Source organism: Elephantulus edwardii, unplaced genomic scaffold (genome assembly GCF_000299155.1).
Source record: "Elephantulus edwardii isolate Elephantulus edwardi_28Jun2011 unplaced genomic scaffold, EleEdw1.0 scaffold00005, whole genome shotgun sequence".
In the NCBI taxonomy this organism is placed as follows: Eukaryota; Metazoa; Chordata; class Mammalia; order Macroscelidea; family Macroscelididae; genus Elephantulus; species Elephantulus edwardii.
The window spans coordinates 20,351,259-20,365,758 of record NW_006399755.1 but is presented as its reverse complement, the minus strand read 5'-3'; the positions used below and the strand labels follow the sequence as shown (position 1 = coordinate 20,365,758).

The following is a 14,500-nucleotide window of genomic DNA, read 5'->3' as shown; positions in this document are numbered from 1 at the left end:
TTCTTCTGTCATCTTTGATTATTGACTAGTTCTCTTCAAATTGCAAATACCATGGCCCAGATCAGGCACACATTAATCTCCAGAATGATATCAATGCTCTTGAGGACTCTGGTGAGGTCTCTGACAACAGATTTTCCTAATGTTTTGTTTTGTTTTTATTTTCTGACTACTGGTGCTAAGAGTATTGATTGTGAAACCAAGTACGCTGAAATTGTTAGCAGTCTCAATCTCTTCTCCATCAGTCACAATGCTGGCAATTGGACCAGTGGTGAGAATCTTCATTTTCTTGATATTGAGCTTCAATCCACATTGCAGACTACAGTTATTCACCCTCTGCAGCTGATACTTCAGGCCCTCCTCATTTTCTGCAAACAGGGTTGTGTCGTAGGCATAATGCAAGTTGTTGAGGAGCCATTCACCCTCATAAAGTCCAGCCTCCTTAATTATCTGTTCCACATATAGGTTGAAATAGTTTAGAGACAGGATGCATCCCTGCACGTTCCTTTCCTGATTTGAACCATACCGTTCTTGACTTTGAACCAAGAATTTCTTTGATCTGTTCTGATATAGCCTCCTAGTCCGAATAGGTTTCACTATTAGGTGTTCTGCAATTCTTGTTTTTCTCAAGTTTAGCCACAATTTGTTGTGGTCCACACAATCAAATGCTTTTTGCATAGTCAATGAAACACAGATATACATCCATCTGGTACTCAACCAAGATCATCTGACATGGGTGATATAACTAGTGCCACAACTTCTTCTAAACCCAGCTTGTAGTTTTCTGTCAATGTACTATTCCAGGCATTTTTGCATAATATTCAGTAAGATTTTGCTCGTGTACGGTATTAGTGATATTGTTTGATAATTTCCACACTATCTTATCACCTTTTTTTTAAAAATGGGAATAAATAGGGATTTCCTTAGTTGTGCAAAGTGATTGTCCTCCATATTTCTTGAAACAACTTGGTGAGCACATCCAGGGCAGTATTTGTTTGTTGAAATATATCAATTGGTATCTATCAATTCCTGGAGTCTTGATTTTTGCCAATTCCTTCATGGCAGCTTGAATTTCCTCTTTCATCACCACTGCCTCTTGGTCTACTTACATGTGATATTAATGTATTGTCAGATCACTTCATTATTATTTTGGATCATTTTCTTTAGAATGGGCACAAATATGAATCTCTTCCCATTGGTTGGTCTGGCACCCCCCTTCCAAATTTCTTGGCATAGAGCATGTTCATGGGTACATCTGTTTGTTGAAACATTTCAATTTGTACTTTGCCAATCCCTAGAAATTTATTTTTATCATACAATTATTTGTTCTCTGTCCAAATAGAGAATGGGAACACTGCATGATTTAAAATCAAGAAAGGTGTGTGTGTCAGGGTTGTATCCTTTCTTAATAACTATTCAATCTGAATGCTGAACAACACATCATTTGAGAAACTGGACTCTATGAAACAGGATAGGAGAACTAGACTCTGTGAATGAGAATGTAGTTTCAGGATAGGAGAAAGACTCATCAAAAACCTCAGTCATGCCAATGACAAAACCTTGCTTGCTCAAAATGAAGGAGACGTGAAATGTTTGGTGCATAAGATCAAAGAATGCAGCTTTCAGTGTGGATGACATCTCAACATCAAGAAGACAAAAATTCTCACCGTTGAACCAAAACTCAAATTCATAATAGATAGAGAAACAATTGAATTTGTCAACAATTTTATCTTATTGTGTCCAACCACAATCAGAGAGTTGGGCAATGACTAAGGAAGGTAGAAAGAGAATTGATGCCTTTGAGCTATGGTGCTGGAGAAGAGTATTGAATGTACCATGGACTGCGAGGAAAACAAACAAATTCATCCTGGAAAGGGTTAAACTGGGCTGCTCCTTGGAGACAAGGATTCTAAGGCTTTGTCTGACATACTTTTGGCATGTTGCAAGGAGGGACTGATCCTTGGAGAGGGACATCATGCTTGGAAGGGAAGAGGGACGGAGAAAGAGAGGAGGATAATTGATGAGATAGATTGATACAGTGACTAGGGTAATGAGAGTAGGTGTGTCAGAGACAGTAAAATTGGCACAGGGTAGAGCAGGTTTCAGTGCTATTGTACATAGGGTTGCTTTGAGTAGCAAACAACTCAATGGCACATAACAACAAAAAAAAGTCAGAGTGACTCTGGAAATCACTTCTACTTCTTTGGAAGAATAAGTGTTTTATAAATAATAAAAACTTCTTCTTTCTTCCAGAAAAAGTACAAGCTGAAATTGACAGAGTACTTGGCCAGACCCAGCAGCCCAGCATGGCCAACAGAGACCAAATGCCCTACACTAATGCTGTCATCCATGAGGTACAAAGGATGGGCAACATCATCCCCTTGAATGCCCCCAGGGAAGTGGCATTTGATACCACTCTGGGTGGATATGACCTGCCAAAGGTAATCAAAGACTTCAGCTTCAAGCTCTTCTTTAGACAATAGGAATCTGAACTGGGAAAGTGACTTAAATTCAAATTCCAAGGAAGCACTCAAATAGGGAGAGGGATAAACTATACCTGCTATTTTTCTTTTTCTTCCTGAGTATTGCTTAAGAACTTTGATAAAACTGACTGTTAATGGATATTGTTGTAACATGTGCCGTTAAGTTGGAACCAACTCATTCTTGACACTCTGGCAGGCTTTCAGAGGCTATAAATCTTTGATAAAACTGACTGTTAATGGATATTGTTGTAACATGTGCCATTAAGTTGGAACCAACTCATTCTTGACGCTCTGGCAGGCTTTCAGAGGCTATAAATCACACAAGACACTGCCCATCTTTCTCCTGCAGAGCAACTGATGAGTTCAAACTATGTGCCATCGAGTTGGCAGTGTAGCTTTTTACCACTAGACCCTGAAAATCTTTACTTGATATTAGGGGGAGGAAAAAAGGGAATGACAAGAAACATTTAGGGGAAAATGTGATTTTGCTATGTTATTTGAGGAGATTTTGCTATACCAGTTTTCATTGGAAATTTCAATGGTAGAATTTTCAGCTTGCTTGTTGGAAACCCATATTAAGTTTCTGACTAGTGCAGTTCAGTTCAGTCACTGTCAGTACCTGTTAAGTGTTGCTACCAAGAACCCACTTGATGGCCTTTAACAGCAATATGATGGTGAATCTGTGTTAGCACAGCTTCTAAACTAGGAGTAAAGACCTGATGAACTCTTTCTAAATGGATCACAATATTCTGCTCTTCTGTGTGGGGTCATTATGAGTTGGATTTACAAGATGTAACCAATAACAACAGAGTGCATGGTGGATCTTCATTGGGATATAACAGGCAGCAGTTCTAGTTACATCTAGCTACAGAACGTTTGTTTTTCTCTGGTAGACTATTTCACAATTCTAGGCCCTTGTTGCATGTAATACTAGAGCTATGAAATGGTCAGATGTGAAAAGCGTGTTTGAGAACGCATCCTTATGCTGGTATTTCCAACACAATATCCCACAGCTTTCACACAATTACTCATTGCCTTCGAGCTGGGACTGACTCAGCATACCCTCCAGCAGATTTTCCAAGGCTGTAAATAATACAGGAGGAGCTTGCCCATCTTTATGCCTTGGAGAAGGTGGTGAAATTGAACTGCCTGCCTTTGGATTGACAGCACAACTCTCTACCAGCTAGGCCACCACAGCTCCCCTTTCACATACTAGCTGCAAGGAATAGGGAATGTAATATGACAACGGGGGAATTCTAGAACTCCTAGGAGGACTCTGCCACATTTTAGAAAATGACAGCATTCATCAAGCACTGACTGAGTGCTGTAGACTATTGATCTTCTTTCAAAATGTCCCAGTCCTCATAATCATTCTTTCTTTTGTACCCATCTTTTAGATTGTAAAGTGAGGCTCAGAAAAATTAAGTGCCTTGAACAAAGCTGAGATCAGAAAAATATTTGCTCTGATTCCAGAGCTCAGACTTACTTCCTTATTTTTTTACTTCCCCTGTTTTTTTCAACAAGAGTTTCCTTCCTTTCCCTTTAAAATTAGAATTGTTGGACTGCTAACTGAAAGGTCATCGGTTTAACCCATTGACCTCTCTTCCAGAGACAGATGGACAGTCATTTTTTGTTAAGATCTATCACCTTGGAAACCTGCAGGAGATTTCCATGATTCCTAATGGACTGCCAAACAGTGAGCCTAGTTTGCATTTTTTACATTTTCATCAGTTTTTGCTGTTTCAACTGTCTTAACATCAGCCCTAGATTCTCGTGCAATCTTACACAAAAGAACAAAAATCTGCTTAGTCCAACATCAACCTTATGATTAATTGTGGATCACATCACTATAATTGATAGGATTTTCAGCAGACAATTTTAAGTAGCTTGTTGTTCAATTCTACAAGCAAAATTTTGTAATTCCACATTACAAAAGAAGTTCCCAGTCTTCCAGCACATTAGATCTCTGCAGACAGTTTTACTGTGCCATTTTGAGTCCTCTCTACATCTCTACCCTTGTGCCTCACCACCCAGGAGGCATATTGAGTTATGAGTTGGGCTGTTAAAGGAAATAATGGTGGTGGTTTGCATCTACCAGCCACCCTGTGTGTAGCCATGTTAAGGGGGCCGGCTTTGACTGAGTCTTTTCTGATTCCTCTAGGGGACCATGGTCATGACCAATCTGACTGCACTTCACAGAGACCCCAAAGAGTGGGCCACCCCTGACACATTCAATCCAGAGCACTTCCTGGAGAATGGACAGTTTAAGAAAAGAGAATCCTTCATGCCCTTTTCAATAGGTGAGTTGTAATTCATAGACAAGAGGAGATCAGAGTTGCTCTGTTAGGCCCCCTCATCTCCTTCCTGTCGTCCTTTGCTATAATTGGAATGTTTCCAGATGGTCCTGCCTGACATGATTCCAGTCAGTAAGTGACAAAGATGGAGAAGAGACAGAAGTTGATAACAATAACAACTTGCTCTGCTCCACAATCAACACTCCTAACACTAGCAGTCAGGAAATCAAAAGACGAATTGCATTGGGAATATCTGCTGTCAGGGGCCTCTCCAGAGTACGGAGAAGCAACGATGTCCAGTCTAAAGACTAATGAGTGTCTAACCCGGGCCATGGACCTCGCAATTACTTGCTATGCATCAGAGCTAGACAATGACTAAGGATGACAGGAAAAAAAATCGATTCCTTCAAATTGTAGTGCTGCAGAAGAATCTTGAATATACCATGGTTTGCCAAGAAAACAAATAGCTCTGTCTTGGAGAGGGTAAAACCAAGTTTCTCCTTGGAGGCTAGGATTTTGAAGCTCTGTCTCATATATTTTGGGCATGTGGTCAGGAGAGAACAGTCCTTGGAGAAGGATATCATGCTTGGAAGTTTGGAGGGACAGCATAGGGGAAGAAGACCTCAAATGAAATGGATTGATACAGTAACTGGGACAATGGAGGTTGGTGTGTCAGAATTAGTGACACTGACTCAGGACAGGGCAGGGTTTTCAGAGCTGCTGTATATGGGTGTCATTATGGGTTGCAGACAACTTGACAGTACATAAAAACAACATTCTTTTTCTAGGAATACTTAGCTTAAATTTTCACAACTGTATATATAGCGTAATGACTCGCAGTTTTATTCTCTCACATTCCTGGCAGCTTTAAGTCTGAAATAAAGATTTAGGCAAGATTATTTTTTTCTAGAAAGCTCTAACGAAGAGTCTGTTGAATGTTTCACTCCTATCTTTTGGTAATTTTGTGCAATCCTTGGCACTTCGGTCTCTCTCTACCATCATAGGCTTCTTTCCTTTGGTGTTTGTCTTAGGAGAACACCAATCATGAGATTGAACGCCCACATCACTTTAGTCTGATCTTATCTTCACTAAATACCTATGCACGGAACCTTACACAAAGAGATTCTATGGTGTGATTCTGGGGAGGACAAAAATTTGAGGAAGACACTACCTACTCTGTATAAATGCCTTGTACTTGGGAACCCTAGCTTTGACATTTCTCTCTTTATGTCTCTGGAGACTTTGTTTTCATGGATTGCAGAAATTCACAAAGTATTTTGTTGTTTTGTGGTTGGATTTTGTTGTTGTTGTTGTTGTCTTTAGGCTAGAAAATCACTTTGTCGAAAAACTCTTTCCTCTTTATTGTTGACCCCCCTGCACTTTGACCCCCGTATAACCCTGTCTGACTCTTGGAGACATTAAAGTTCATGATGTGGACTTCTCTGTGCATGAAGTCACTTAGTTGGCAAACTGAATTTACCCTCGAGTAATAGAGCTTCAAGGATTTGCAGGTCCTTCCTCTGCAGGATGGCAAGGGTATTTCCATGCCTGTCAGGAACCTCGTCCAGTGGGGAATATAATTCAGTCTCATGTTTTTGCCTTTCAGGAAAACGCGTTTGCATTGGAGAACAGCTGGCCAGAGCTGAGCTGTTTATCTTCTTCACTTCCCTTGTACAAAAATTTACCTTTAGGCCCCCAGCCAATGAGAAGCTGAGTCTGAAGTTCAGAACAGCCATCACCCTCTCTCCTGCCAGTTACCGCATCTGTGCTATTCCTCGAGCCTGATGCTGCTGGGGGAAAGAAAGAGAACCATGGAATATGTCCTGGAGACAACAGTGCCTGCTCAGAAGTGTGGGATCAGACAGAAATGCCTCTGAGGAAAGACAATAGGAATTGAACTGAAGAAATGGAATCCAAATCCCAGCTCTGCTGTCTCCTGTGATGTAGAGAGTATCTCCTGTTATGTAGTCTATGAAGCTGTTGTTAACAATATAAATAATATCTTTTAATCAAGGAGATGAAAAGCAGATAATGATACTCTTCCTAAAGAATGTTGCTGTACGAATCAAAAGAAGTAATGAATGCAAAGAGATTTGTAGACCATAAAAATACTTTATCAAGTTACAGATATGATATTGCCTTTGCCTTCTTTATATCAATATGACTAAATTACCTATTCATTTAGCTCAATTCAGTTAAATGGTGTAAGATGATTGTGAACACCTTGAATTTGGACCCTTGGATGACCTCAGGCTCTACCATTCAAAAAGCACTTATGTATTTTGGAATCTCTGGGTGGTGTAGATGGTTAATACATTTGTCTCCTTATGCAAAGGAAGGTCTGATGCCCTAGTGCTAAGAAGCAATGCTGCAATCTGCAGGGCACATGGTTCAAATCCACCAGCTGCTCCTCAGCAGAAGGAGGGCTAATCTCCTCCTTTTTTATTAACTGCCTCTGGAATCCCACTGGAGGTTCAGTTATTGGTCAGTTTCAACTTGATGGTACACAATAACAACAACAACAAACTTACAAGAAGTTAGAGGTTCAAGGTTCCAGTCCATCCAGGAAAACTTCAAAATTCTAGTGAAAAACTCAGCTATTAAAAGTCCCATGAAACACATTTCTGCTCTCACACAGGAAATCACTTTGTGTTAGAATTAACTTGGCAGGTTTTAGTGGACTTTAGTTTAGGTGTGTGCTTAATCTCACCTAATCCTCAGGAAGTCATTGGTGGAGGATCGTTGGTGATGTCAGCAAGGCAGATATTTATTATTGATTATTTACAGTTAGGTAGAATGATATTTATAGTATGATTTATCAAAATATATGCTACCTTGACTTTGGACTCAGGCCCGATAGAGTTTAACCATACTGGGGAACATGTTTAGGGAGAAATGATGCAAATAGTTCCTACTTTCCTGGCCGTCCACTGGATTCTAGCTCATAGTTTCTTTATATGGACCCTTTAGTACAGAGAAACACTGCTAACAAGGAATGAAAGAAGCACTGGTGGCACAATGGCTATAGCTTTGACTACTAACTAAATGATTCCAAGCCACAATACACAGAAGAAAAATCACCTTCCTTAAAAATTACAATAATTTTTACAGTACCAAATTGTTGCGGAATGTTGGGGAAGAAGGGAAGGCCTCTGACCATGACAGATTGCCTATGCTCCAGATAAGTGCAAGCCTCCCAATGACCTTTAATACAGGATCTAGAAAGCTCCCCTGTGTTTGGTTATATTGGCTTGAGAAAGCTCACCACCTGGGAAGATAGCTGCTGCATCTGTTGAGCTGGGAGTGATTGCACGAGGCTGAGGTTCTCCTAACCAATCTGCATGTCCCACATCTGTAAGCCCACTCTATCCTGTCTTCCTGTTTATATAAGTGCACTGCAGAGCCCAATAAAATTGAGCTGGATTGACTCTGATCTTCTGCCTGAGTGATGTATCTTTGTCATGCTTACCCCCATCAGGGTGTCGCTGTCAAGTTGCTGACGAACTGACAGCGACACCAAATTGTCATGTTTTTCTCCTGCAGAGCTGATTTCAAACTACTGATTTTTTTCAGTTTATCAGTCAAGAACTTAACCTCTATGCCAGGAGGCCTCCTTCACACTTCAGAGGCAGCTACTCAACTTAATCTATATAACCTTCCACTGGGCTTTTGTTTCCATTGTTTTATATCATGATTTAACAAAGGAAAGACTATACATCTTCTCTTGGAAACTAAACTGGAAGCTTTGGATGTCAAGAGTCACTAGCCTGAATTTATCTAAGATGACTCTGGTCATATACAGATTTGAGTACTTCTGATATCATCAATGATATCCTTCCACCTTTTCTGAATCCAGCTTAAATTGATGGTGTCTTTCTATGTACTGCTACAACAATTTTTAAGTTATTTTCAGCAAATACCTGCTTGTGATATTAATGATACAATTTAGGAATTTCCACATTGTATTTGACTACCTTTCTTTTGAATGGGCATAAATAGGAATCTTATCCTGTAGATGTGGCAGGCAACAATCTTTGAAATTTCTTTCTATAGATGAGTTAGTGCTTCCAGTTTTATATCCATTTATTGAAACATATAAGTTGATATTTCCTCAATCCCTGAGTCCCCCCATCCCCCCACACTAGTACCTTCAAGGTAGCTTGGATTTATTCCTTCAGGACAATACATTTTTATAAATATATTATCTTCTTATGAAGGAGTTGCCCATAGCCAGTTCTGTGTGGTCCATAACAAACTGTGGCTGACTCTGAGAAGAATGGGAATCCCACAACCCTTGATCATACCAATGAGAAACCTATACTTGGACCAAGAGGCAGTCATCAGAACAGAGCAAGGAAACACAGCATGGTTCAAAATTGGGAAAGGTGTACTCCAGGGATGTGTCCTGTCTCCATACCTTTTCAACCTATATGCAGAACAGATTATCTGGGAGGCTGGGCTCTGTGAGAGAAATGTGGGGTCAGTTTGGTGGATGATCCATCAACAATCTGTGATATACAGATGACACAGCCCTGCTTGCTAAAACTGAGGAGAACCTGAAGCGCTTGCTGCAGAGGGTCAAGGACTGCAGCCTTCAGTATGGATTTAGACTCAATGTCAAGAAGACAAAGATTCTCACCACTGGGCCAGTTGGCAGCATCAGGATGGATGGTGAAGAAATTGAGATTGTTCACAGCTTTAGGTTGCTTGGCTCCACAGGCAACAATTTGGCACCAGTAGCCAGGAAATTAAAAGGCATATTGCCATGGGAAATTCTGCTGTTAGGGACCTCTGCAAAATACTGAAGAGCAATGGTGTCTCTCTGGAGACTAAGGTGTGTCTGATACAGGCCATGGTCTTTGCAATCACTTGTTATGCATCAGAGAGTTGGACAATGACTAGGGAGGATAGAAGGAGAATTGATGTCTTTGTGCTGTGGTGCTGGAGAAGAGTATTGAGGGTACCATGGCCTGCTAGGAAAACAAACAGATTCATCCTGGAAAGGGTAAGTAAAACCTTGCAGCTCCTTGGAGGCAAGTACTCTGAGGCTCCATTTAACATACTTTGGACATGTTGTAAGGAGGGATCGGTCCTTGGAGAGGGACATCATGCTTGGTAGGGTGGAGGGACAGCGCAGGAGGGGAAGGCCCTCTATGAAGTGGATTGATTCAGTGACTGGGATAATTGGGATGGGAGTGTCAGAGGCAGTGTGATTGGCACAGGACAGAGCAGAGTTTAGGGCTGTTGTACATAGGATCACTATGAGTTGCAAGCAACGCAACGGCACATAACAACTGTGAAATTTTTTTTTCCATTTAGTGTTCTTTATTTTTTACATATTTATTTTATTTTATTTTATTTTGGTTTTCAAACAAAATTTATACACATTTTGTTTCACAAATTCCTTGATTCACTCTGTTTCATATGATCATTACTATGCATTGCATTTTATAAAACCAATCATTCTTTGCATATGCCTACTATCACTCCATCTTTTCCCCCCACTGGAATTCTCCTAATTCCTTCATCCCCTCCCTCCATCCAGCAAACTCTACAACCCTATGATTTTCTCCCCTTCCCTGTCCTTATCATCCTTACTCTTCCCTTTTCTTCCTCCTGTGAACTTTATACATATCTCACTAGTTATCATTCTGTTTTTACAATAATGGTTTTATGCAGTATTTGTCCTTATAAGACTGAGTTAGCTCATTCAGCGTAATGCTCTCTAGCCTCTCCCATTTTATATAGTATTTTTTTAAACATTGCTCCTGGGTGCTGCATAGTACTCTGTCGTGTGAATATACCACAATTTTTCAATCTGTTCAATTGCTGATAGATATTTGGGCTATTTACATATTCCTTTTGTTGTTAATAATGCTGCTGTGAACATCAGCATACAAACCTCTGTTTGTGTCTCAGTTCTATTTACCCCAGGGCATATTCCTAGCTTTGGAATATGGAGTTTATGTTTTACTTTTTAAGGAAATCTCGAATTGCCTTCCAGAGTGGTTGTACCATTTTACAATCTCACCAGCGGGTATAAGAGTTTCTCCTTGGGTAATTAAATATTTTGCCAACTGAATTATTTGCTATTGTAACTTAAAGATTATACTGTAAATCTATGTTATCTATGGGGTGGGGTTTTTTCAGTTTTTCAGCTTGAGAAATGCCAAGTATGTTCTTTAATTTTGGATTTTTATCTTTAGATTTTTATACATATGGTTAGAATATTTTACCTTTTCTTCTCAAGCCACACTTTGTCATATTTTGTTCAGTTCTTGTACCTCATCCTTTCTTCCATTCACTAAGTACTTTACACTCAAGAACAAGTTTCAGAATCTCTTCTGATATCCATTTTGCTGTTTGGTTTTGTGTTGATTTCTTAAAAAAAAATCTCTCCTAAAAAATTATTTGCTATTTAATGACATTGGGCTTTCTTTATGTGTGTCATCCTGTCATGTTATTAATATTTAATGCCAATACTCCAAACTGTTCTTGATATGGTGTATAAATTTAAATAGGTTATACTTGTAAAAAGAGCAAGAACCATGCAGACAGATGGACAGATCTGACTTTTACTTTACAAAGGAGAACTGTCTCTGTCAGCAGCATTAACAACACAAAACCAATTCCCATGAGGTCAAGCATTGCCCATGCTCCCACACCTCTTTCTACTCATCTCCTTAATCTTACTGCTTTACTGTGTCCAAAATTTGATGTGTTAGCTCACAGACAATATAAAACCATATAGGGGAAATGAAAGGCTGTATAATTCAGGTTAGTAGCAGAATACAGTCAGGATAGCTTCCAAAATGTGCCTTAGCCTTGAGACTCACAACTTTAGGATAGTGTTACAGAGTTCTCAGTCCTGCCAATATTGGCTCCCCTCTGCCCACCCTGTTGTCTAACAAACTTGGGAAAATGCTATTAGCTTAGCTCTGGTTCTGTCCATCAGGGATAGCAGTCAGTTCGATCTCGTGTTGGCTCTCTGGTCCTCTGCTTCAGCTTCTATAGCAGTTGCACTGGTCCTGAAGGATTAGTTACATTCTCTTGCTTCTTTGCTGGTGGGTACAATTCTCCTTCTGCTGCTAGATCACTCAATTTAATGGTGTCACTAGCTAATCCCTTTGTGGATAGGTAAACATGCCTTATTTTGTGTATTACTGCCCATCTACATAACAAAGTCAGACAATGGTTAGGAAAGCCATTTTGAATAAACCTTTAACTCCCCATACTTAAGGTCATACACTGGCTCTTGTGGACTCTTTAATTTTTTTCAGACTCAACTTTAACTTCTATATAAGAAATTAAAGATATGTATTTCCTTGATTAGCCCTGGGTTTGTTTTAACGGATAACACTGAATTTTTCAATTGTATCTTTCCTTTGATGTAGTTGGTTTGATTGATCTGTATTCTATCCAGCAATGCCCCTATGTTGGGACATTTATTGATATTTAAAGAAAAAAACTTTTTGAGAGATAAGTCATTGTCTTACAATGTTAATTATGTTGTCTATGGCATTATTTCAGTGCTCAAAGTCATATTTTCCAACTGTCAACCTTTTTCCCCCCAACTTTCATATTCCAGTACCTAGAAATTGACAGTGCATCTTGATTGCGTATTTGATTAATTCAAGACTGCATAAGTTGATTTTTGTGTACCATTGAGTCAAAAACACCTCATTGCTGACCCTCCAGTGGGTTTTCAGAGGCAGTAAAACAGATGGAAGGAGATTGCCCATCTTTCTCCTGGGGAGCAGCTGTAGGATTTGAACCTCGTACTTTTGGGTTGGCAGCACAATTCCTTACCAGTAGGCTACTAGAACTCCAGAAGTTGATTAAAACCTTTAATTTCTTCATCCTCGATAGAAATTCTAGATGGGTAATTTTAATAGTTTTGAATAATAGCCATATTTTGGATTTGAATAATAATCACATTGTTGGTATATGGATATTATCACTAACAGCATTATTATTCAGAATGTACCTCAAAATCATCTTTTGATGATACTGTGGTGCCAATGCTCTTCAGTTTGCCATTCCAGACATGGTAGTTCTTATGTTTGTTCCATTTAAAACACTCAATACCAGCCCATTTTAGTTACTTAATACACACTATATAAATATTTTAATGTTTGACTTCATTTTTTGATGGCTCCCAATTTTCCCAGATTCATTCTTTATACATTCTACATTCTGATAGATATTAATGCATATTTACATGTCTCTTTTTGTGTCAAGACACATCAGCAAATTAAGGTAGTCAAAATTTTACTTCTTCTTTTAAAAGGACTGACATAGGGGTTGAGGGGAGACTGAGAAAGAGGGGATAAATAATGTATATTGCATTGAAACAGATGAGGGAGAGAACTGTTTAAAAGGGATATATGATTAGGTATTATTGTCATGACATGAGTCCAGAATGAAGGTAGCATAGTGGAGTGGACTTGCCGGGAGGGATTGTATAACAATGAAAGAATTTTTCTTTTACTTTTCAAAAAGAAGAGCAAATTGGAGGGGAGGAGTGAGCATGGAGAAAAGTCCAACAAGGAATGAATGGAAATCCAAAGTTTCTTTAAACTTCCATTAAAATTAATTGTTTTTTAAATTACTTCTTTAAAGTCAATAAGTTGGACTCTTTGATAAATGTTATAAGGTGCCATTGAGTCAAGTATGATGCATAGTAACACTATGAACGACAGATCTGAATCCTCTCCTATCCTATGCCACCCTTACTATTTTGGATACACTTGAGCAGTCAACATATCAATCCATCTTGATAGGGATAATCCTTTCTTTCGCTGAGCCTCCACCATCCCAAGCACGATATCCTTTTCTAAGGAACAGCCTTTCCTAGCAACATGTCCAAAATATTATAGACAAAGTTTTACCATCCTTGCCTCCACAAAGCACTCCAGCTGCACCTTTTCCAAGAAATGTTTGTCTGTTTTCTTTGTAGAGTTTGGGATATTCAGTACTCTTTTCCAACTCCACAACTCAAAGGCATCAATTCTTCTGTCATCCTTATTCATTACCCAGCTTTCAGATGGATAGCAAGTGATTGAAAAGATCATGACCTGAATCAGGTGCACCTTAGTTCTCAAACTAACGTCATTGCTCTTTGGTTATTTTGGAGAGGTCTTTGACAGCAGCCTTGCCCAAACCAATGTGTCTGTCTCCTATCTCCTGACTGCTGGGACCAAGGATGTCGATTATGGATTCTAGTAAAACAAAATCATCAACAATCTCAGTCCTTTCTCCATCTATGATGACGTTGCCTGCTGGATGAGTAGTAAAGATTTTTGGCTTCTTGATGTTAAGATGCAGTCCAACACTGTAACAGACAATGGTCCTCTGCTGGTCCCATGTTTGTTTGTTTGTTCACTGGTCAGTTGTTGTGGGTTTTTTGGTGGTTTTTTGCTTGTTTGTTTTTAGAAGTAAATAACTAAGTCCTCCTTTGTAGCTTATCTTAGCTAGGAAGTTCCTCTGAAATTTGCCTACTGTGGGTGATCATGCTGTATTTTAAATGCCAGATAAGTAACACATCACAAACATCTGACAAATTGAAGAGTTGTGGCAAAGAATAACATGAAAGATTGTATACAATATTATGCTACTACTGTCTGTTGTCTGGATTGGTGGCATGAAACTCAATAGAGTACAAGCTGAAAGTAGCTTTATCGTTCATCTCACTCCAAGGCACTCTGTAGTTTACCTTCCTTCTTT

General features: G+C 39.3%; 1 protein-coding gene across 1 annotated transcript in view; it reads left to right on the top strand.

Annotated features, from left to right (window-relative positions):
- Nucleotides 1–6,559, top strand: part of LOC102847099 (cytochrome P450 2J2-like) — a 42,633-nt gene extending 36,074 nt beyond the window's left edge. The window contains exons 7-9 of the mRNA XM_006879830.1: nucleotides 2,251–2,438; nucleotides 4,642–4,780; nucleotides 6,381–6,559. Coding sequence (XP_006879892.1) covers nucleotides 2,251–2,438; nucleotides 4,642–4,780; nucleotides 6,381–6,559 — 506 coding nt within the window. The remainder of the gene's footprint in view (nucleotides 1–2,250; nucleotides 2,439–4,641; nucleotides 4,781–6,380) is intronic.
- The last annotated feature ends 7,941 nt before the right edge of the window (nucleotides 6,560–14,500 follow it).